The 24,875-nt window shown below is 47.0% G+C and overlaps 1 protein-coding gene across 1 annotated transcript in view; it reads left to right on the top strand.

Annotated features, from left to right (window-relative positions):
• The window catches only part of tspoap1 (TSPO associated protein 1), a 67,141-nt gene that overhangs the window by 9,622 nt on the left and 32,644 nt on the right, over positions 1-24,875 (top strand). The window contains exons 4-10 of the mRNA XM_030361090.1: positions 9,097-9,204; positions 9,957-10,085; positions 12,761-12,937; positions 14,273-14,584; positions 21,807-21,977; positions 23,643-23,726; positions 24,517-24,606. Of these exons, the coding sequence (XP_030216950.1) occupies positions 9,097-9,204; positions 9,957-10,085; positions 12,761-12,937; positions 14,273-14,584; positions 21,807-21,977; positions 23,643-23,726; positions 24,517-24,606 (1,071 nt within the window). The remainder of the gene's footprint in view (positions 1-9,096; positions 9,205-9,956; positions 10,086-12,760; positions 12,938-14,272; positions 14,585-21,806; positions 21,978-23,642; positions 23,727-24,516; positions 24,607-24,875) is intronic.

The raw sequence follows: 24,875 nt of genomic DNA, 5'->3' as shown, positions 1-24,875 counted from the left end.
GGGGTGGTCTCTCGCCATATCACAACCCAGACATCGCTGTGTATGTCTGGGGGAGGGGGGAGGGGAGAGGGGGCATCCTGGCCTGTCTGGAAATGGAAGTAGTTCTGCTTAAAAATGCAGACACAACAGGATACTCGTCCCCGTTGTGCAGACGATTTATTTTTTTCCTCTTGGCTATTTTAGAGTAGCATTCATGGCTTATTTATATATCTATGAAAAAGCCTATATTTAGAAGCGCCAATTTCATCTTCGGGCGAAATATCCCTGCTGTGCTTCGTTTCCACTTTTTTCCGCTTTGTGTTATGTCATGGGTTTGTGTGTTCATTGTTTGTATAACATCCAGTTCAAACGTAAATGGACATTATGTAAATCCGACTGTGGTGGTGGTGGTGAGCGTGTCCGTGTTGTGACGGCCCTTTGTGTGTGACCTGGGTCCTAGTGCCTTCAGTTTGAGCCTCGCTGTAACACGTTCACCATCCCTTCATTCAGAGGGGTCCCGGAGGTCTCCCTGTGTGGAGTGGGTTTCTAGCGTGGTTGTGGGGCTGGTAATTGTCCTCAAGGGGCTGTCTTAGGGCCTGACATTTCCAGGGTGTTTGGCCATGTTCCCTCTGCGGCGATGGGATTAGGACCCATTATTACCTGCAGCCCTCCCAACACTCACTGGGAGATGATGTAGCCCGGAGCGAGGGCCTGTGTACGGGTACCCGCTGAATGTCAGGGAAGGTCAACGGGTCGTGGATTCTAGATTCGATGCTTGAATATTAAATTCTATTTTTTTTTTTTCCAGCTGTTGATTTGGCCTGGCAAGATTCCCAGTGTTGAAATTGACACCTATTTTTTTCTGGATTGGAGGGAGTGTTTTAATTGGAGGGAGTTTTTCCCATCGTCTGATTATATCAGACGAGATGTCAGGCATGAGTTATTAGCTGACCCTTTTCAGACCCTCCTCTCCCCCCTGGAAACGCGTTAATGGTTGGGTCTGCCGTCTGGGGTCTGACCTGCAAATGGATGGTCTGCTATATGGACCTCCCACCTGCCTGGAATATGTTAATTCTTACCCTCTGAGTTGTCATTCATCACTTTCCACTGAGTGCGTCATTATTTTGCACACTTCTTGTTAGGAAAAATGTAAAATATTTTGACTCATGTCCAATGGGTTCTGTATTGTGTCTCGTGATTGCAACACCGATATTGCAGTGGATGGTGTTATACTTATTTTTAAACGACTGATTCATCGAACATGGAACCTCAGAATAATGTAGTATCTAAACATGGATACCAGACAGTAGTAGTTTAAAATATACCGAAAAAGACAGTCAGTTGTAGCTATAATCTGACAAAGAGAATCCAGGGGGTTTACATTACAATGGAAACATTGAGTGTCCCGAGGGAATAGGTTAAGGACATTACGACCTGATCCACTTTCACTACAAGCCCGACGTAGTTCCCTATTGTTGAGATTCAGCCCATTTCTTGAATGAAGCATGCTAAATGGTCTACTTTTAATTCTTTCCCAGGCATTTTTGTTTGACTACCTTTCTAATCCAATATGTAAGTCGATCCCTAAACACAAATGTAATTTGATTCCGTCTGTGGTTCTTCTATTTGGCTGCTTCTATTCTGTAACATGTAGACTTTTGCTATTCTAGATTAAATGGGCTTATGTCGGCATGTTTCAGCAACTCAGCATCAAGCACATTATAGTTATTCATACACAGAGTGGGGGCCGGCGGGGACTCGGCAATCACACTGGGGTATCTTCACCAGACGCCTGCCATCCATCACACTGAAACCGTCTGCCTCGTGCTGGCGACAGACACGCCGTGAAACCCTCCACTGCAACACGTCCAGCTCCTTGCAATGAGATCCCAACGTGCTAAATCACAACAACATTGTAGCTGCCATACTGTGGTGAGCTGTAGTGTTGGCGGGGGGGGGGGGAGGCTTAGGGTGGTCTTGTCTGCATATGCAATTCCCTTTGACAAGATTAAGGCTCCCATCCTTTTGAAGCCGTTTTTGGTTCGGAGGAGGGGGGGGATGCACCTCTGCATTTTGTCTTCGTTTGGGAGCCGTTTCTGCTGACATTGCAGCAAACAGAATAATATCGACCGGCCACCGTGGTCTCCATATTTTTTCTGTCTTTTTTGAAATGTCAAATCGTCTGTCTGACACGTAATGAAGCCATTAGGAAGCTTGGGAGAAACGCAGTGAACTCCCGTTTGGGTAGATGACAGCGGCTGAGACCTCTTAAAGATTGTAATTAATGTGTCAAAGGGCCGATGATGCCATAACACTCAAAGTACATGATGGAAAACACACATTATACAACCGTTCCACATGCAATGCATTAGACATGCTAAAGCATCGTGACCATGCCAACAGGGAGAGCAAGAGCAGAGAAAGAGCTGACCAAATCGAATCCATGTGGAACAGCACTACAAAGGAATATAGGCTAATGTGCCATGCATGTGTTCCACACATGTGATTGAGGACTGCAGCGAATCGCTCCAAGCCAGAGTAGAACTGTGTAGCGGCAGATTAGCTGTCACCAGCTATTGTTCTTTCACTTGAGCCTGACGCAGTACAGTTTCAATACTAACATGTAGGGAACCGATGAAGGCTCATGTGACTGATGGAGGAACCTTAGTGAGGCAGCGCCGTCACAGTCGGAGACCCCCTGGTCTGAGATCCCGGTCCACCCTGCGGGGGGGGGGGGGGGGGTGGTAGAGGGAGACCTCATGACTTATAGATGAGTTCACAGACAGCGGCAGCTGCCTGGGGGGGGGACTTCTGTTTGGAGATAACAGCCTTCTGTTTATTGATATTTCCAGGGGTTTTCCCCCTCATAACGCTGATATCGGCCTGGGATCGTTCCTCCTCGGGAAAGTCATTCATCATCGCTAGCATCACATCAGTTTATCAATGTGTAAGGCCAACACACGTTTTGTAATAATAAGGAATAGGCACATGGGGTTTTAAGACGCATCATGGGGATTTATGTTCGACAGGGGATAACATTCGACAACATGAAACAAATAAGAGCAGGCCAAGGTACACGTTTCAGGTTAAGAAGCTTCAGGCAATGTTTTGTAGCTCGCAAGACTACAAAGAACCAGCAGAAGGATTCCTCTGCCTTTTCTCCGGCGAGCTATCGAGGGGGTTCGAATGTGCCAGCCAGTTCTCCTAGAGCAGGGTAGGAAACATGGCTAGAGAAGCATTAATTGGATAGTGTGTGCGAGACAAGAGTGGCACAACGATTTTGCTCTGTGCTGCGCAGCCCCACTGGTGTCCAGGAGGCCTTTGCTCATCCCTCCAGCGGCAGGGAAAGGCTTTTTGGTGCGTGGTGAAGGCCCTTTTCCACGTTCAGTGGTTAACCTAAAACGTGAAGGAGGAGAGGCTTAGGATTGTGCTTGAGGGCACATTCTGGGTAAGGAGTTGGTTTCCGTCTCCTTGAAGTGCTGACTAGACCAGCACTGAAAAGCTGGCCTTTAACACGGTAGTCTGACAACATCGCTGTCGAGTAAAAACGCTCAAGACTGTCCTGTTTAACTAGACAACTAGACCCAGTGAATTGTGTTTCAATTTATAAGGCTTGGGTTTCCCATAATTCAATTGTGGACATCCGAAGGCCCCACTTACGTGTTTCTCTGACACTCTTCTCCTTAAATAGCAGTCGATCTGCGACTACATTAGGATAAACGGTAATCAATGCTCTGGTGCCGTCAGCCTGGGAACCAGACTCGTCTCGCGAGCTCTTGTTTCACTTGCTCTTCAGTATGGTCTGGCTCCTCTCCCATACAAAAATATTTCTGCCCGATACGAGATAGACCGAACAATAAGAATCGTTTATCCAATATGAGGCGGGATAAATAAGATGGCGGTGCAGAGGAGCTCCGTAGAGACGTTGTCAACAACAACAGCAAAGATGGCTGCTACTGATGTAGAACGGTCTGTTGATTCTGCTATCGAGGGACGGTATTAAAAAGCTTGACGGTACAGTATATTTTCACTAAAAGAAAAACAAACGACTGCACTGAATGCTTTGGTTGAGAAGAAAGATGTCTTTAAACCCAATTATTTCGCCACTCAGTGCCGCGTCATCCGTTGCTATGATTGGCTGTAGCCAGGCCTTTCTAAGTACGTCCAGGCCATTTTAGTCTGCCCCCATTAGTGACGCCCCGTGGAAATCTAAAATCAACAGAGAGGTTCCAGACCTAAGAGTTTACAATTCGTCTGGCGATGCCAGGCTATGTTTCAGTGGAACTCGGAGTCAAACTGAGGGCAATGGAGTTTCTTTCAACACGGTCTGTTTCCAATCGAGCCAGAGAGACTGGACCAGAAGCACGTGTGTGGGATTCAGCACGGTGTCTTTCTCTATTGGTCTCTTGAGAGGCGTACAAAGGGAGTGTCTCCCCGTCAGCGCATAGCGCTGATGACAGTATTTCTACAAAGGCAGTTCGTAGACAATACCATGGGGTCTATTTAACTCATCTTTGGATACAAGATAAATAATAAATGGGTTTTTGCTAAGCTAACATGTTTGCAATTCCTTGGGATGTTGCAGTCATTGTTTATCAATAAAAAAAAAAATCCCATTCTTTCTTTTATTTATTTTTTCTAATTGGATAGACGTGTGGTTTAATACATGGTGGCTGAAGGTCGTTTTTCTTCTGCTGGTCCTTTATTTGTATTTCTCTGTCAAGTTGAAATATTTCCTTCATCAACCCATACTCATCTCCAGTAGTGGTTATCTTTTCTGTTGGCAGTTTGGCCTCAGCAGAAAACCATTCCGTAGGGGAAGAACAACGACCCCAAAAAAGCCATTTGGATGTCCTTCCATGGAGGCAGCTGACCTAGTTTCAGTTTTGTATTTAGGCTTTAAAAATATCGCTTCCTGGGATATTTAAGATAAGGCGGATTTTGAGTGATTTCTTTCCACTACAATTTTATACTTTTCATTTCCAAGGTCTTACTTGGCCACCACCTGCTGTTGTACCATATTGTCACACACTGTGCTTTTCAGGCTGTCAAAGTAACCTTCCACTTGCTCTAGTTTGACCATGAATGTCAACGCCTCGGAAAATACTTTTAAATCTCACCCTATGAAAACTCTATGACATACAGGAAAGCTTTGGCCACACTGCATATGTGGTAATGGATGTCCTTAACAATGGACCTGATTCAACTATACCCAAGCATGTTATTACATTATGGTCATCATCAAAATATAATGCATTGTATATTTAACGCACATATATTTTACGTTAAAAAAAAATTAAAGAGTGCTGTTGAAACACATTTTAAAATTATTAATGCGTTTGAATACGTTTAATTTCTAAGGCAACTTGATTGGATTGTAGTAGTTTGCTATGCTGGTAAAGATCCTATGTCGTAGTACTAAAGCTGGCTCTAGTTTAGCAGCATGCTAATTCTTAATTGACTCTTTGTGCACTTGGCTGTGCCTGCAGCCGCCCAGTGTCTCTCTGCCAGCTACGGGGTTACAGACGCCTGGTGGCAGGGGCGAACCAACCAGACCTCACCTCCATCCAGACTAACGGAGAGTCCCCCAAACAATACCAATCTCCTAGATGGAAGGCAACACCATTAGAACCAGTACAGCGGCGGGAGGGGGGGGGGGCTGCTTTCACCTTGGCTGGCCCGCCGTGGGGGTGATGGATTGGGCCACGGTGGAACCGTCCTGAAAGCCCGCCGCCGAGGGGACATTAGGGGATACGCTGACTGTTGTAGAAAACGTCTGGACACCCCTCAAGGACAATGGCTTAGGCTAACGCTCCCTTCTGGTCGTTAGGGAGGATGTGTCACGGCTTTGATTAATCAATTATTTTATTCATGTGTTATATTGTTTCTTGAGGGCAGATTCCTTCATTACACAATACGGTGGTGTGCTGACGAAAGGCTTGCAGTATGTGCTGAGGGCTCATTTCCATTGCAATTCTCAAATCTTAAATACTACTTTGGCTGCCACAATTCCGCTAAGGATTTTCCTTGGTTTTCCAGGGAACGCTTGGTTTGCAGCCGAAATATTCGCCTCTAGCTTGTGGCTATAAGCGGTGGGGAACTGGGAAATGTAGATGTGAACTATATCACAGATGTGAACTTTATAACAGAAGTATAAATAGGATGTGCTTTTTTTTAATCAACATTTTTAAGATATAAATGCTAAAGCACAAATTTATTAAATTACATTTTCATTTTGAAAATGTGTCTGGTTATTGTGTCTGGCTGTTGTTATTACTGATGCATTGCTTATTTTCATACAAACTTCAATACATTTTTATTATTTATATATAAATAAATACTAAATAAATTGAATACAACAATCTTCCGATAATCAATTAACTTGAGATATAGCTAGAAGCAGCTAGAAATTAAAAACCACTCTCATGAAACTGAGCTACTGATTTAGTCTAAACAGTCATTTGCCACAATATGAACGTGTCTCTTCTGGTGCATTTGATATGCCTGAGGGAGCTGTATAGAGTGAGTTTCTGGCCGGCTCACTGCCTTTATTGATTAGAAATGTAATTACAAGACATGCCTTGTTCTGCATGCGGTGGCAGGTCCCAATCAGATCATTGGGTTAACGGAACCGGACACTTAATTATTTAGCCACTGTCTTTTTTTTTACCATGAGGTAGCTGTGTTTATTATTGATTTTAAAAGTCTCTTCCTTTTACAGCTAAAAATCACTGCTTCTTCAACCAACTGCTTTTGAATGTTTGGGCTGATACAAATGTTAAAACGTCTATCCAGAATCTTGGCCATCTTGTTGTTTTTAGTTTTCACCTGTTTTAGATTCTACCTTTCTTTAGATTCTACCTTAATATGTAGTGTTTCCCAGAAGCCACCATGGCCCTCTGGGTCCACATCCTGCCATCTCAGCAGGCTGTTCTGAGTCCAGGTACCTGGGGTCTCTGGGTTCTGTGCTATCACGGTCTGCTTGGCACATCAACAGCTGGTCATTAGTGCGGACTTAGAATTAAAACATCTCTAGGGGGGGGGGGGGCTGTAGCTCCGCTAACACTTACTTCATGATTGTCTGTCACCACGGCAACCGAGAAATGACGTTTCTATCGCATCGTCAAGACAATGGTGCCTTCCCCTCCCCTGTAACAGAGTGTTGTGCATCGTACTGCACTCTGCGGAAATGTTTGCCTCCCTTGTAGTGGAAATGGGATTCGATCTTCCCAGCGGTCAAGCTGTTTTGTCCTCCATCCCTGTGTTGTGCCAACAGAGATCATGAGCGTGCGGGCTGCATTTCAATGCAAACTGGCCTGGCCTCCCACTGTGTCCCAGGCTTACAGACTGCTTGTACATTCAGTGGCACTCCCCTCCTGGTATCTGTCTGCCAGCTTCAGGAATATTTAAGGCCAAGTTGACTCAAAATACCGAAGGAAAATTCATAGTTTTATAGACTGAACCTCGGTAGTATAGTCTGTCGGTTGTTCATACTATCAAACAGACAGAAACATTTTCTGTCTGTTTCTTTGTGTGCCTCTGATTCTTTGTGCAGTCCTCCTTATTTTCTGTAGCTCACAATTGCAGTCTTAGAGAGCTTCACAGACCCCGGTTCAGATAGGCTTGGCATGCGTTTATTCACGGCACCCGAGCCTGATAATTAACAATTAGAGAACCTCTTAGACCTATTCGAAAGTAATGGAATATCCCCAAATGCGTCTCAGCCTGAATGTAGTCTGTATGAACCCAAAGTCAGACACATTTAAAGCAGATAATGGGCCAATTCATTGGATCACTGAACCCTTCCTTGAATGAATATAGAAATCCTGCTAGATGGATGTTGAATTTTTTGAAAATGTTAATAAACCTCCACTGTATCTTCCAAATATTCCCCTTTCTATGTATTTGCTTCAATGAATACTAAGTCTTTCTCCCCATCCTTTTGACCGGTATACATTCTGCGTGTGTGTGTGTGTGTGTGTGCTTTCACATGCGTGTCTGTGTGTGTGAACAATACTACAGGGCTCTCCTCGTTCCTGGAGTGTGTATGTCTGCATGAGCATGTGTGTGTGTGCTCGTAATATGCATGTGTGTGTGTGTGTGTGTGTGTGTGTATGTGCGTACAGTACCACAGGGCTCTCCTCCTTCCTGGTGTGTGTGTGTGTGCGTGTGCGTGTGTGCGTGTGCGTGCGTACAGCATCACAGGGATATCCTCCATCCCGTGGGTGTGCGTGTGTGTGTTTGTTTGTGTGTGTGCGTGTGTGCATACAGTACCAAAGGGCTCTCCTCCTTCCTTGTGTGTGTGTGTGTGTGTGTGTGTGTGTGTGTGTGTGTGTGTGTGTGTGTGTGTGTGTGTGTGTGTGTGTGTGAGAGAGCCGGGGGTAATGGGTGTTCAGTGGCCGTCAGCGGTGTCTTGATGAAGCTGGCTAATGAAAAGCCTCTTTAGCCGCCTGTCACAAGTCTCCGTGGGATACGCAGCATGCTGGAACCCAAGACAGAAAGATAGCCCAGGACAGGACCACAAATTACAGGAGGGAGAACGCCACAATGCTCTCTCTCTGAGTTCATGAACAAACCGTAGGATTGTAGAACAGCTTCACACTGCCTGTAATTAAGCATTTATTTTAACCTTGCTGTGATGGGGTCCATGTCTGTGTTATCACGACATGCTTTCCGTGAAATATCCACGCACATTAAACTCTTGAATATAACTGGCATATTTCATGATGAGTGAGTATGGGAGATACGGCGTTTGCAAATGTAATTGAGATGATTTACTGGGTTCGCTCTCTTTGTGATCTATACTTGAAGGTGGGACTATGGCATTACCCGGTGGGAGATGGTGTCTGAGTGTGTTCTAATGACTTCTTCTCGGTGACTCGTTAGACTAATTAATTTCAGCTCCACTCTAATTTGTTCTTTTGGTCTGCCTGAATAGAAAACGCGGGTGTTTTGTCATCTGACCCAGGATCTGATTAGAAGTATAACCTTTCCTGATTAGGATAGCCCCCGTGGCAATCTGGTTCAGCTCCAAGCCCAAACGTTTTCCTGATCACCCATTGTCCCCAACTGTACCTCCAGGCGTCCTTCAGCAGGTTCTTGTTGATGTTTCCTCAGAACGGAACGGACTATGGGTTCCTGGTGCGTCAGAACTCGGAGCTCCTGCGTGCACTGGAGGAGCTGGAGAAGACGTGCACGGCCCTGAAGGATGAGAACGGCCTCCTGGTAAGAGCTGATGCATTCTGGGTAGCGGCACCCTTTGCTGAAATGTAGGCCACACGCCTTGTTCCCAAAGTGTGGAGTTGGGGATTTTCTGGGCTGGAAAACACGACCACAGTCTATTTCTGTCCTTGTTTAACTTTGGCTGTCCTCCATGAATGTGGTCCATTTAAACTTTTTGTTGTTTTTACCCTTTTACGAATCTTCAGAAAATCATGAAGATTAAGTGGAGACTTTTTCCATAGATTAGTCAAACTCTTTCCTGTTTTAATGTGTCTGGACTCTAGTCTGAAGTGTAAAATTCCTTCTCATTGCTGCCCCCTTTGGACAGTAATGCGAACTGCAGCCTGCTTAAGCTCGTGCATTCAGAACACCTGAGTAGAGTTTTAATACAAATTAAAAAGCTATATGTTGGTGCTTGGACGCCACTTTGCTCTCCCAGCAAAACCGACCCCATTCAAATATAACACAAATCAGCCCACAGGCTGTTCTAAACATCGGACAGAGAGAGAGAAGGTCTCATATATTATTCAATTGACAACCTGTTCATATATTGGCAGTTAACAGCGCCGTGTACGTATAAATCCAAACAATTAAAAGAATAAATAATCCGGCCGATGCCGAAGGTCAACCTCAGAGCCCTTTCCCCAACCTGCCCCTTCCTGTGTGCACCGGCCTCCAGATGTTGATATTTGTGTGGTGTGTGTGTGTGTGTGCGTGTGTGTGTGTGTCCTGTGTGTCCTGTGTGTCGTGTGCAGCGGAAGAGCAGCGCCCCGGAGACGGAGGAGAAGGTCAGGCGCCTGAGGAGGAAGAACACGGAGCTGGCCGTGCTCGCCAAGCGGCTGGAGGAGCGGGCGCGCAAGCTGCAGGAGGCCAACCTCCGAGTGGTACGCCCCCCGTCGTCACCCCCTCTCTCTCTCTGTATATTTCTCTTTTTCTCTCTCTCTCTCTCTCTCTCTCTCTCTCTCTCTCTCTCTCTCTCTCTCTCTCTCTCTCTCTCTCTCTCTCTCTCTCTCTCTCTCTCTCTCTCTCTCTCTCTCTCTCTCTCTCTCGATAGTGTTTTTTCATTCTGTGATAAGAAACGACGCTGGGTTAAAGGATAACCTTCAACAAGGTGGTCAGCCATTTTCTTAATTAGTCCACTATTGATGGAGAACGCTGAGGTCATAATCTGGGAAATGGGCTGTAATTTTGGGGCGATAAGGGCCGTCGATGTACGTCCAAATCAAAGGGTTTGTTTTGCTACTTGCTTCGATAATATTCTATTACGGAAAGGATCCCTACAGAGAAAAAAAACGTATGATTTATTTTCGCATTTCGCTTGATCCAGTCTGTTTGTAAGTGTCAAACCAAGGCCCCGTTCACACGAAGCCGATTTCATGGCGAAACCGCAAAGGTCTTGTACGGTTCGGCCTTGCGTACAAACGAATCCGGCGAATCCGCTGACCGAAACCGCAAACTTCTGAAACCACCCTCGGAGGTGGTTTCAAATCTACCCGGTTTCGTTTTGGATTCGTGTGTACGCCTGAAACCGACTGAAACCGCAAACCATGACGTCATCGCCCCACCCCTCGACCTCCTAGCCAATGGCTCTTAAGCCCGCGGAGTCTCAGAAATCACATGCGAGCATGCGCATAAGGGCAGCCTTTATGCGCATGCTCGCCTCTTCTTCTTATTTCATTTCTTCTGGATTTCTGTACCAGAAGAGGCGCCCCTTATGGGCCTGGAATGTGTACTACAGCGTTTCTACAGATCTACCCGGTTTCGCTTGGCTTCGTCTTTACGGAGATACTTCGAAACCGGATAGATCGAAACCGTAACGGTTTCGCCCGTTTCGGCTTCGTGTGAACGGGGCCCAAGTCTCGCTCAAGGAGAAGACTCACTCTGGAAAGTGCGAGAGTCAAGTTGTTTGAGTTTCCATCCGCTTGCCATGAATTTAAACAAGAGCAAATATATCACTGCGGTTTGTGAGAAGACATTTGTAAAAACTTCTACGATGATTCACTGTAATGTTGTATGTCTCTGTACTGAATGACGCACATTGATAACAAAAGCCCAAAGTGCTATGGTTTACATTCGTGGAAGGAACGCTTCCGCCACATGCTCTTCAGAATTGATACAAGGAATTCATTTTGACAAATATATTGTTACATACCAGAAGTTCAAGTCATCGCCCGGACGGGTGTCACAATTTTAAAGTCGATAAAATTACAAAGGACTGATATGAGATCTCAGCTTTCTCTGCCCGACTTCAGTCTCCCTTCTCTGTAAATTGTGAACACATCTTTGCCAGCACTGGTAAATTGAAACTCCTCCAGCATGGACACACTCCAGTCCAAACACCAACCATCTTCAGCCTAGTATCTGAACAATGAACATACTACATCAGATATACTCTTGTGGAAGATCCATGGTGTTGAGCAATATGCTTCTTGCCTTTCAGTACTGTTGTTGTCCCTTCAGCTCGGATTCCCCTCAGAAAGCACCTGGAAATTGGGTCTTGCCTTGGAGCGCAGGCCAGAATATTGCTGCATTAAAACAAAAACAACCTTCTGGGTTCTGGGATTACATCTTTCTCAACAATCACAACTAGATTAGATATCGGTGACATCATTTGAGAGAACATAACCCCTGTACTGACCCTCCAAAGTTTTTATATATTGTAGCGGGCCAGTGGGTGAGGGGTTTCCACGCCACCAAGTTGAATGATAAAACAACACAACACACAGAGCAGTTCAAAAAAGGGTGATTTATTTACGGGGTAAATACTATCACCAGGGTGGGGAAAAGGGTCATCCACCTACTTTAGGATCCCGTCAATATCCTTAATCAAACCAATCCTGTCCACTTGTCTCTCGCTCGTCGGCCGTACAGCATTTCCAGGATCACACAGATCCTCTGCGTAGCTTGCCAGCCCTAGCTCCGGCTTGTGGTAGCCTGCCCGGTCTTTTACCTGCAAGCACTTCAACTTGATGACCTTCAGGCCGGCCTTGTTAACGGGAGGAAGTCCATGTGTGGCTTGGGGGTGGAGCCAGCAGGTTGCTAAATGTCTCCCTTCAATCCCCACTCCCCTCACTCCTCCCTAGTGTCTGCAGAGAGAGAGAGAGAGAGAGAGAGAGAGAGAGAGAGAGAGAGAGAGAGAGAGAGAGAGAGAGAGAGAGAGAGAGAGAGAGAGAGAGAGAGAGAGAGAGAGAGAGAGAGAGAGAGAGAGAGAGAGAGGGGCGTATTTGTTATAAAGTACTTTCCTCGTTACCTTATATGGCAAGGTAAAAATTGGATGAATACACATGCAGTGGCTGACCGACTTTATTAGCAATGTTTGCAAGCAGGCCATGGCCAATGGGAATAAGTTGGGGGAAATTAAGCTGCCCTGCATATGCATGTGTTTATCTAGCACTCACATGTGGACACAAAAAATAAAAATGGAAAATAGTGAAAATTGAAAATATATATATATATAATATATCCAACATCGATAACAACGTAGTACCACCCGTGACCACATGACTATCATTACCAGTTGGTCCCTCCTCAGTACCTCACCTGTGTCTCCCTCTCCCAGGTGAACTCCCCGTCCCTCCTGCGGCCCGGCACGGGGGAGCACTACAAGAGGGCGTTCGCCCGGCAGCGCGCCCGTGACCTGGCGCACCACGCCGACACGCTGCTGTCCAAGGACAAGGAGTTCGCCTCGCTGCAGAACGAGTGCCGGGCTCTGGAGGCCCAGCTGGGCGGCACCAAGGTACTAAAAAGCCCCCTGTTTTAGTGACATCACACCCGAGGGTGTGATGTCACTAAAACGGGCCCTTTATGGTGGCTCGTGCATCTGGGTGAGATCTTCCACTCCCACACCTCCAGTGTTCCTGTGAAGAAAGTGGTAGACAGGGCTCCTTAAAATACTTTATGACTTCAAGTATTTCATATATGTCAGCAAGCACTTCATCAGCAGCATTGCCAGGGTGCAACGAGTTTGCCCTCTGCTGGAGAGGACGGATACTGCAATAAGTCATCCTAAACCACAAATAGATGTTTTTGCTGAACCAGGCGGTATATATAGATTTTATGTGGACTATAAAATAAACCGCCGTTTGTGGCAAGTGCTGCCTGTGGTTAATATATAACTCTTGATAATAATGACTATTCGTGGTACTGGTGTGTGTTTGAGGAGCACAATCCACATGTCTGTACAGTGGGTCGTTAGTATGTTTGCTTCATGCACATGACAGCACATTGCTATAATGACCGTGGTTAATGTGGAAGCAACACTCAATGCTTGTTGTGTAGACTTCTCTAATGAGGGTGGAAAAACAAAGCAACCCGTTGTTCAAAGCCCTCTGCTGTAAAGGCAAGTACAGGGTTACATCCTCTTCTGAAACGAAGAGAACAAGAGAAGCGATGTTTCCGAATTGAGAGTTGTTCTGTTTGTGCTCGGTCAGACCTCCATAAATACCATGCTCTACGAGCTCAAACCGCCATCTTTATTTTTGATTCTTCTCCAATTAGACAATTCTGCCTCTGTATATCCTTCAAGTCCCCATCTGAGGCTGCAGTCCTAAATAATACACTTCCATGACTGGATGCATAAACAACTGAAATGTACTGTTTTTTTAACAACTTGTTTTGTCTGTGTGTGTGTGTGTGTGTCTGTGTGTCTGTGTGTGTGTGTGTGTGTGTGTGTGTGTGTGTGCGTGCCCTTTGTGTATGTGCGTGTGTGTGTGTGTGTATGTGTGTATGTGCGTGCCTGAGTGTATGTGTGTGCGTGTATGCCTGTGTGTGTGTATGTGTTCGTGTGTGTGTGTGCGTGCCTGTGTGTGTGTGTGTGTGTGTGTGTGTGTGCGTGTATGCCTGTGTGTGTGTGTGTGTGTGCGTGCCTGTGTGTATGTGCGTGCCTGTGTGTGTGCGTGTATGCCTGTGTGTGTGTGTGTGTGTGTGTGTGCGTGCCTGTGTGTGTGTGTGTGTGTGTGTGTGTGTGTGTATGCGTGCCTGTGTGTGTGCGTGTATGCCTGTGTGTGTATGTGTTCGTGTGTGTTCGTGCATGCCTGTGTGTGTGTGTGTGTGTGTGCGTGCGTGCGTGCAGGGCTCCCACCCCGTGTCGTCCGGTGGGTCTGAGTTTGAGCGCCTCCTGCGGGAGTCCCAGAAGGAGGTGCTGCGGCTGCAGAGACAGCTGGCCGTCACCTCCTGCTCCAGGGGGGGGCGGGACCCCAGCACTGCCGGACCCCCTAGACCCCCTGACCCGGACGGCCCCCCGGGCCCCCGAGGACCCCCGGACCCCGCCGGTCCCAACGGCCTCGAGGGTCACGCCCGTCCCAATGGCGTTGGCGGTCTCCATGGGGATCTTGATGACCCAGGGAGGGCGGGCGAAACCCCCTCCAGGAAGCAGGACGAGCAGGTACGTCCATCCAGGTGCTCGTCTTTTTCTGCCAGAAGTGGAAAAATAATAATAATAGTGTCCTCTCAAAGCAAAACAAGTATTAGTCCCCGCCTTCCCAGCTCTTAGCCGGCGGATGTCACTCGTACCCGAGCGGTGTCCCATAGGGATGAGTCGGTCGCGACCGATTCGTTCACAACGAACGAATCCCGAACGTGGACGACAAGAACTGGTTCCCCAAAACAAGAAGAACTGGTTCTTTGATTCTTTTTTTTTTAACATAAAACTAAAATATGGTCACGTAAATAAAATATACAAACAAACAGAGATTCGTCTCCCCGCGACCTTATATCGATTGAGTCTACAACGTTCTCAAAGATTCAGCCAATGAGAGGTAGCAATGGTGTTGCCATGGCACCTGGGTAAACAAATGACAAGGTGGTTTTCACGGGGGGTAGAGCCTAGAAGTCGTTTAAATTATGCTCAGGGCCGTCTCGCGGGGGGGGGGGGGGGGGGGGGGGGCAGACACCTGTGAGATTCCCTGTCAAATGACATAATCTGACGTAACGAACGAATCAAACGAACGAATCGTTATAGTGAACTGAACTGAAAGAACTAGTTCCCGGAAAAGAAACATTTTGCCCATCCCTAGTGTCCCAACCAGCACAAACCAAGGGTCTCCCAGTAGGTGGGACGTCAAGACCCAGCTCTAGCCTGACCTCTGTCGGACATAATGAGCTTCTGACGCAAGCCGGTTGACCTGTGGTGCCTGCAGAAGGCCGGACAAGCAAACGTCCGCTCAAAGCAGCAGGAGTCCAGCTTCTCTGAAGGCCAGCAGAGCAGATGTCAGCCTGCGGAGAGTCTTTTTGAAGGTCGTGATAGAGAGAGGGCAAACAGCCATGAATCACAAGATGGTTTGGCACCTACTGGGTGGGTGGCCATGGTTTGGCTTGGACGGTCGTGGCTGGTGTGGATGGGTCGTAGGGTTTGGGATTCTGTGACTCGGGAGGAGATCAAATTTTGGTTCCCTGCATTTTATTCCCAAAGCTTAATGTATGTTTATATTGGCACGAGTGGGTTTCACAGGCTTATATAATGGCTTGGAGTTGGATCCAACGTTAATCTGCCAGGCCATAATAAGATGATTTTCCGTCTGATCAAGAACGGAAATCCCATATTCTGATCTTTGACTCATGGTATTCGTATTCTTTCTGCCATATTTCATTTATAAACGATTTCCCCGAATCATTAATAACATAATAAACGAAGAATATCCCTCAGGATTTTCGTACTTTTGAGAAATACCAAAAAAATGAATGCAGGCGAAGATTTGTGTTTTATAAGTAGGGGCAACGACTAGATAACATTTAACATTTTGACGGAAAAAGGCCTTTGACTCTAGGGGACTTATGTAAAATATCTTTATTACCCCATCTGCAAAACACACACTCACACACACGCACGCCCATAATCTTCAACAGAAACTTGTAGTCCCACTCCCCTGCGCGCTGGCAGTCCAAATGAGAATGGCGGTTGTGGTAATCTGTCTTTTGTGGGACACGCGCGCACACGCCCAGAGCAGGGGCCATGTTGTGTGAACTCTAATCCCCTCCCGACAACGGAATGGTACGGTCCGGTAATCCGCTCTCTCTGTTGCCGTGGCAGCAACGAGAGGGTTTTGGGTGGTAGGTAAGACTCTCCAGCCGCACCGGAGACTGCACTCGCTCGGCCTTCTCTGGATGACTAGCGGGCCTCGCACGGCTACAGACCACAGGAGAAGGGGGTAGGTCATTGCCCTTTACATTCGCTGTTCCCTTTGCCCTCTCCCCTGGCGGTTGTCAGTGATCCTATCATGTACTGTTGGCTGTTATGCATCGTATGTGTCTGCTTGGACGCAAGAAGGTGCAGCAAATTCACTCTTATGTTATAGTTCAGAAATCTAAATCCGCACGCCGGTATGCTAGCAAATGACACTGAAGTAGCGGGTTGCGTTTGTGCATTGACCTGTTTCCTTGACCGCCGCACAACCCACTAACGCATTTCCCTTTTGAAAGATAAGCTCGGCCGTGATATCGCAGCTTCGTTGTTGTTAGACGTCCCGTGCCAGCGTTCCCGAGCAAGGGCATCGGCAGAGCGTAGGTGTGCTGGTGTTGCGTTGTGTCGGCGCTACGTTGGTCAGGACACGTCCCTCACTCGCAGGCTAGCACCAGTACATGAGGCCCGCTAACTCCCGTTTTGTAACCGTCATGTTTTGGAGCGTACAGAGATGGATCATATTTTTTTTTTGGGGGGGTGGGGGGGGGCATTGCAGCCCGGTCTGGGCTTAGCGATGGGGCGCTGGAGGGTTTGATTGGTAGATATTGATATGCTCCGTAATATATATATAAAAAAAAGAAAATCAACGACCAGGCCAATCCATTAAGGTGCTTTTAAAAGAAGTGATCCAGTTACCCATGTCAGTAGTCTGCAGGGATTACAGCAATGTGCTTATGGCATCCAGGGCCCGGCTGAATGGAAGCTGAACCTGCTTTAGTACGCATGGGCCCAGAACACACTTTATCCTTTAGTGTGCATGGGCCCGGAACACACTTTATCCTTCAGTGGGCATGGAGTACACCAATTTACCAATATCAGCACAGTGGCCTGGGCCCGAGGGGTGATCAATTTGCACATTCAGGGCCAAAGCCTGTTACTGCCTCAAAAGGAGTGGCCATTTCTGCCATGACAGAACGATTAATGCATTCCCTGCTTTGCTTTACTCACTGATCAGCTTGTGGGACTAGGTTTGTTCTAAATTGGTGTAATGTCAATGTTGTGCAGTGGTGTCGTTGTTGCTTTACTAGGCTATACCTGCAGCCGTTCGTTGCGTTCTATAGACCTACGTCTATAGTTTTCTGTACATATACGGCAAATCGATGATAATAGCTATTTGTGCTTACTGCTTAATAACTACTGAATATGTGTGTAGTGTAAGTGAGAATGCCAATAATACTTTTTGAATACTTTTTGGCCGGGTTTAAACACTATGAATATGAATTACAATTTGTGAGAAGTCTGCTGGCGTTCATCTTTTACTGTTACCCTGCGTTCACACCAAAAGATGCATTTGCTGCCCGAACGCGTTGACGCCTGAGTTTTGCGGCGCGTCAAATCAAGTTTTGCGGTGCGTCAAAGTTTTGCGGCGCGTCAAAAGTTGAAATATTTCAACTCGAGCAGCATTTGACGCGCCGCAAAATACGTGAACGCGCCCTTCGCCCGTGCCCGACAGCGGGCACGGGCATGCCGCGCCGCAAATCAAGTTTTGCTGCCCGTTTTCTCGGCAGCAAATGCTGCGGCAGCAAAGCAGCAACGCGTCTCTACATTCACTTTGAATGGGATCACGACGCGCGTCAACTTTTTGCATCTTTTGGTGTGAACGCAGGGTTAGTCCCATGCATCACTTCTGCAGAAAGTGCCAGAAGTATGGAATAATTTGTTTTAATTGGACACATAATCTTATTTCTGTCTATGAGTCAATGTTGGTGTTGCTTTTACACTATGAAATTTGTTCAAGGACCCCATCTGGAGTAATAGAATTGGCGGTTGTAGTTTAGTTTCTGATTCTCACAGTGATCACATACAGACCCCTTTCAAGAGACAAACACACACACACACACACACACACACACACACACACACACACACACACACACACACACACACACACACACATCCCTTACATGGCGGCATGCAACAATGTCTTCTCCACATGATGCAAAGGTTTGGTTGCAACAGAAAGAGAACCTGAGACCCCCTCCCCTTTATCCTTTCCCCCATGGGACCTTATTCCGGAAAGAGACTGTACGATAATCAACAGCGTCAGACAAATCATATTTTCATCAGATTTGAATTGGGCCATGAATAAATAATGATGTCTTGTCAATTTAAGATTTTTTTTGGGTCAAACCGTGAAGTGTAGTTCAAGATTTAGCCTGTTGTGAATACGCTCAGTGCTCTACTCCTCCCTTTTCACACAATATACCTCTCCAACACCAACATGCATCCAACCTGATGTGCTTACATCCCGGTTGGAGGAACAGGCATTGCGTTAACCCTATCTTGAGGGGGCTCTGGGTGGCTTGGGGAGAGAGACAGTTCTGACGTCACTGACGGGGCTTTTGGCTGTGTAGTGGTTCTTATTTGGTTTCTCTTTTACGTTTTCCATGTACCGCGAATATCTTGACCTGCTAAATTATCTTTTGAAAAGACCCACATCATACGTGTAGTTGAATATGTGCACTATTCAAACGGGAAACAAAATAAACTGTCTCTTGCTGATGAATACCGTACATATCCTTTCTGAAGAATAGTCCGATGGTGGACCAAATCAGGGGAAGGGACTTCTAGAAGGAATCATTATTGCAGTCTTCTAATTTCGGTCTTGGACTTCTATGATTCTTTATTCTCTTTCAAATATCTACCGACATAAATATTGCCTTTCGGATTAGTGCAATTTCATTGAAGATATTTGGTTTAACCTGGCATATAACCAACCAGGCCTACATGTGCTAACAGACAAACAGGCTCTCCTTTTAGGTCGACGCGACGACTACGACATTTCGGTTGTGAGAACCACTATCATTGCTCTGTAAATCGCATTGGACTGAACTGACCTTTTTTTGGTAAGCCCTCACAACCATGGGCATTTGGATTTAAAAAGCAGTATATATATTTATTTTTCTCTGATCACAAGGGGTATTGTTAGCGCCTCATCGTATCATGGGCGGCTTACATTAAGCGGGCCAGTATTTTCTTCCTCCCCAGATAACCCTTCATCGCTCACCTCCACAACCCCGGCGTCGCAGTGTATTGTTCAATATGTGCGTGGCAGACCCTATGCTTAGCCTTGATTTGATGCTGGACGGGCCGTGTTTATTCCATGTTATGCTTTATAAATAGGCCGTGATGTAATAATCTCTGATAGTGTTTATCCCTCAAAACCACTTCATGTTGGCATTGGGCATCGTTGAAACTCTGGCCGTTTTGCCGTTTTAGGAAGGCTGTGCCGTGGTTGGCTGCTGCTGCTGCTGCTGCGGCTCCTTATTGAAGGCAGCAAGCTGCAAACAGAAAGTGAAAGCATGTCCAGAGTAGGGTTTCACAAGAGATTGTATGAACGAAAAGCTACACCTAATTTGTTGGGAAAAATATCAGTAGACGTATATTGATGTGTAATTGAACGATACTAAATAGTATGTCAATGCATAATTGTTTCATCGTTTGATCAAATGTTAAAACAAGCAGGTTTAATCGTTGATTAAACCAGTTTAATTAACGACGTGCTTTACAATCCACACTTTGCTAAGACACTGTCACCCGATCACAGAGGAAAACTCTGGACGCATTTGTTAAGGCAGCGTGAAGCTTTAGGGTGAATCAAGCCAATTAAAAGTCCTGAGATGATTGGACAGGGGTTGGCCGTAATTGGCAAAGAGCACAGTTGGACCGTAGCCAGGAATGGGGCTTCATGTGGTCTCCCTCCCCACCCGTACACACAGGGTGTCCAGATCCCGCGTGTGCTTTGCAGGCCCCCAAGCCGAGCTGGGACAGAAGTCTGGCTTCTCATGCTCGCTCACTTGTGACCAAGTCTTGATACAGGATCAATATAAAGATTCCTATCACTTAATAGGCATTCCTTTATCCCAACCGTGTCTTTTAAAAAAAAGTACGCTTCCTTCACCGACTGCATTCATTAATCAATACAAAGATCCCCACGGCTTCATAGGCATTTCCTATTCCCTATTTCTAGAAGTTTTATTAAATCGATTTATAAAAGTAGTTGCCTTTATGAGCGTCCATGGGAGTCTCTAATGGCCGCCTGTGTGGAGCGTGAAGGAGAGGGCTCTTGGTGGAACACATGTCAGAGTGGCTCTGATCTTGTTATTGGGTCAGAGCCTCGGCAGCGCTAGCCCAGTTCTGCTCGGACGGCAAAGACGCAGCGGCTAAAGTTAGACGCTGCGGTCCTCGTCGCTTGACCCTCCGCCAGTAAACCCTCCCGGTATCTGGAGCGCTCTCTCTCTCTCTCTCTCTCTCTCTCTCTCTCTCTCTCTCTCTCTCTCTCTCTCTCTCTCTCTGTGTGTTGCACCCTCTCCAGGCAGAGTGTTTGAGTTTCCTTAATGGGGAAATCAAAGTGGACGATGGCTCCTATTTGAGTCTAATTAGAAAGCACACGAGGTAGTTTGACGAGGCTGCAGGGCCGCGGCTGTAGGGATTCCCTGTGGATTATGAAGTGATCCTCGTGGACCACTGAGGAGAAGGCTCACGCTGCTAATCCCTGGCTCACAGCAGGGGACGGTCGGGAGTGTTACAGCCACGTCACATTAGAACCACTGCTATTTGATTTGAGGCCCGTCTCAGCTGGGGGGGGGGGTTGGTGTTTTACTAGAGCCCTAATCAAAGTGTTAATGTATTGATACTTCACGGAAATCTGGAGTACCAAAACATTAACATTACGGTTCGAGCTTTTCTGCCTTACTGGAGTGGACTGTGAAGCAGGAACGCTGGTTAAAAGACGGAAAGATATGTAGGGTAGGAACACGGGTCGGAGTGGAACCTGCCACTCTACAAGTCATATCGTTAGTGGTTAGCATTGCCCATTCCGATCATATTGTCCGTTCCTTTTTAAATAATGTTTGGGTCGTCCACTTTTCTGTCCCCAAACCGGCTGTTGCCCAGGGCTGTCGATTCTGTAATTCTCTTGTTTGAATTATTATATCCTTTATTTATTGTGGTCTCATTGAGATTAAAAATCTCTTTTACAAAGAGAGACACGGCCCAGATGGTGACCAGTACACAGTAACAACACAAAACACACGACAAAATACAAGTTCAATACTAAGTGCAATTGTGAAAATACAATACGATTATCGACTAAAACATTTGCCACTTCCAATGAAGTCCGACATCAAACTCTTAAGAACAACTTTAAATTAATTTAGAGTCGCCAGGTCCTGAAGCTGGAGCTGCTTCTGCAGGTTATTCCAGGAAGATGGTGCACAACCCTTAAAGGCCATTTTCCCCCTAGTTCTGTCCGTTCTGTAACCCTGACATTCATAAGCACCATGTCCCGAGACCGTGACCCATGGAGGGGGGGGGGGGGGGGACACATCTCCGGGGCCGCGTGCCGTGACAAACAACAGGGGAGATGACCTTAAACCACCCCCCCCTCCTGACCCCTGACCCCGAACCCGCCATCGTACCGTTCCAGGCTGCCAGTGAGACCCCTGGTGTGGTGGTAGATGAGGCTCCAGCCAGACGCGAGGAGGCTCCCAGAGAGGAGGAGGAGGAGTCGGGGTCGCCAGTGACGCCCCCCAGGGGCCCGAACCCGCCCCCCGCCCAGCAGGACCACCCGTCAGAGGAGCACCGTCTGCACTGTCTGGTGAGGGAGACCCCCCCCCCCCCCCCCCCCCCAAGGCCCCGGGTCCCTGGGAACCATCCCTACCCAAGGTCCCAGTGTTAGTGGTCACACTGGGAACCATCCCCACCCACGGTCCCAGTGTTGCTGGCCACACTGGGAGACCTTGGGTAGGGATGGTTCCCAAGGGCCCCGGGGCCCTTGGGAACCATCCCTACCCAAGGTCCCCCCTCCTACAAGGGAAGAGGGACAGTGGCAGGCCCCACTGTGATCGCCGGTAGGGTGAAGGGATGTTCAGGGTCTTACGTTGGCCGTCTGTTTGAAGAGCTGATGTATTTTCTGCATGCAATGTTTCTTGTTGGCGGGGGCAAAGTGAACGGAAAGGTACCAGTGGAATTATAATGGCGGTCTTGGAAATAGATGAGTAGCGTTTTGTTGTTGTTGCTGGTGGATCTTTACTTTAAAGGTCACCAGACCTTTAAAGGTCATTTATGCAAACACTTGTGAGTTGCCATATTACTCTGAATTGGTTTACCCTGCTTTTGGCCTTCTTCATTTATCCCCGCCGGTATAATTATAAAAAGTGGAAGCAGAAACCTTAAAACCTATAAAGAATATCGCCATTTAGACATGATGATATATTTTCTTCGTGAGCAAAAAACTCAAATATAGGTATATAGTTTAAGAGTGTCAAGAGTGGCTTGTTTATGTATGTTTAGCTGGCATACAGGGATAACATTAACCAAGGCTGCATTTCATGTTTTATGTTGTGCAGTTTCAATGCAAGCTGAGCTGAGAGTAGTCACAGAACACAGTAGTAGGTATAGAACATACTATATTATACTGTATACATATACTATATGACACATACAATAGACACAGCTGTTTGGCCTTGGTTCACTCTAGAGCTCTCTTCCACAAGCTACCCACGGACCAATCGTTTGCCATGAGTAATGCAGAATAATGTCTGAATTCAGCCCTGTTTACAGGGCCTGTGTGGCTGGAAAAGCATGCTAAATTCGTATCTCAAACAATGAACCGCAACAAACGACAGCTGATTTCTCTTGGCAGTCAGAAGCACTTTCAACCTCACTGACATGCATCTGCAAGTAAAGTGGTGTCCTCTCTGTACTGCATGCAGTTTAGAACGACCAGCCATCAAGTCAGGCCACAAAACACGCTCTGATGAATCATGTGGTCAGTAGCATCTTAACCGGCCAGACTCTTCCCAGCAAGCTCTCACTTGTTTCCAATTAGCCCCTGGGTTCTCTGACTGCCATAGCTACTCTCCAACCTCCGATAGTGCTGGACGGTTATGGGAGCATCTCCATGCTGAAATAAGCTGATTTCGCCTTTGCTGGACCTCCGTGTAATCTGCATTTAGAATAATTAAAGGATGCTAAGCTTGGTAATGCCTCATCCATCGCTGACATGTTGGGGGTCAACACAGGAATGAGGGACTTAGCCTATGGATTGTGCATCACTACACACACAGGGCGCTGACCCGGCATGTCAAGGAATCATATGTCGGAGCCAAGGTCTTGCGTGTGTTTTTGAGTTCTTTCCTCATGGAAACATTGTTGATCCTGTGTATAATGAAGCCTGGAATGAACGTTGTTGTAATGGGAATGTCGGTATTTGAAGGACGCAAAGGCCTCACTCTGCGATATCTCCTTGTGTTCGTCCCAGGAACGAGAGCTGTGCACCAAGAGAAAAGAATGTGAAAACCTCGAGCATGAAGTAAAGAAGCGACAGAAGAGATGTCTGGATTTGGTAAGGAAGTGACCTTCCCCGCCCCCCCCCCCCCCCCCCTCTCCACTCCCAGCCCTGGACGACTGGTCCGTTCTGCAGCTGCTAAGCTGCTCACACATGGCAGGCGCTCAGGTCAGCTGTGGCCGTGCTATTGTTCTCTCACAGGGCAGAGCGTCACTGGCTCCTCTCAGAGTCAATGCAGAGCTGCCTGGGCTGGTTCAGCAGGCTGACACCAGGCCGTGTAGCACAGTGCCTCAACAACATTTGTACGTTGTGTATGTGGACCTGCCTGTTCTTGACCTTGTATCGTGACATTTGAAATGATTTTGCTTTGTGTGTGATAAGGAATAGTGATCGCCGATTCAAATCATGAGGTCTTTTCTATATATTTTTTTCTCCGGGGAAGAAAAAAAATAAAGAAAATACCTCATAATTTACAGACAGACAGTTCCATAAATGTTCCTTTTTTAAATTTCGACTTGTGACATTTGTTACCATCATTGTGTCCCTTTATGATGTCAATTGAGGGAGCAAAAGCAGTCTCGGCTCCAAGCATCGGCTCAAGAAAATCGGCAGCCCGCATCGGCCCTAAAATGTCCATATCGGTCGACCCCTAGAAATGATGGGATGAGAGTTTTTAGCATAGCATTCTTCCACCCCCTTATTGAACTCCTCTTACCGAGGTGACTGGTAGGAGGCGACGACTAGGTTCTCTGGTGCCTGTCAGCAGGCAGGCAGTGGGAGCTCCTCGTCAGCCACAGCGTCCGGGAGATGAAGGTCACCTCTGTGTGTCTGTGTGTGGGTTCTGCAGGAGAGCCAGCTCGAGGATGAGCGAGGCAGACATGGTTCACTAAAGGAGGAGTCCAATCTCCTAAGGAGGAAGGCGCAGCTGCTTGACCAGGTCAGTGTTCACACTTTAGGTCTACACGGGTCGGTCCCAACCGTAGGATCAAAGACCTTTATAGTATCGTGGCCCCGGGTTGCGTTTAAGACCAGCGCACCACATCTTTTAAAGCCAAACCGTTGCCTATTCATGTTAGGTCTTTCTGTTATTTTGGTCTCCTTTTAGCAGGCTACCATATGTTGTTTCCAACATCGATCATGTTTTTACCAGTACGTGAGCTTTTTTTGGATCCCATGTCGCTTTCTTCTCTGACTTGCAGGCAAGGA

This window comes from Gadus morhua, chromosome 7 (genome assembly GCF_902167405.1).
Source record: "Gadus morhua chromosome 7, gadMor3.0, whole genome shotgun sequence".
NCBI lineage: Eukaryota > Metazoa > Chordata > Actinopteri > Gadiformes > Gadidae > Gadus > Gadus morhua.
Note: the sequence above shows the minus strand (reverse complement) of the source record. Positions and strands in the feature narration are given on the sequence as shown.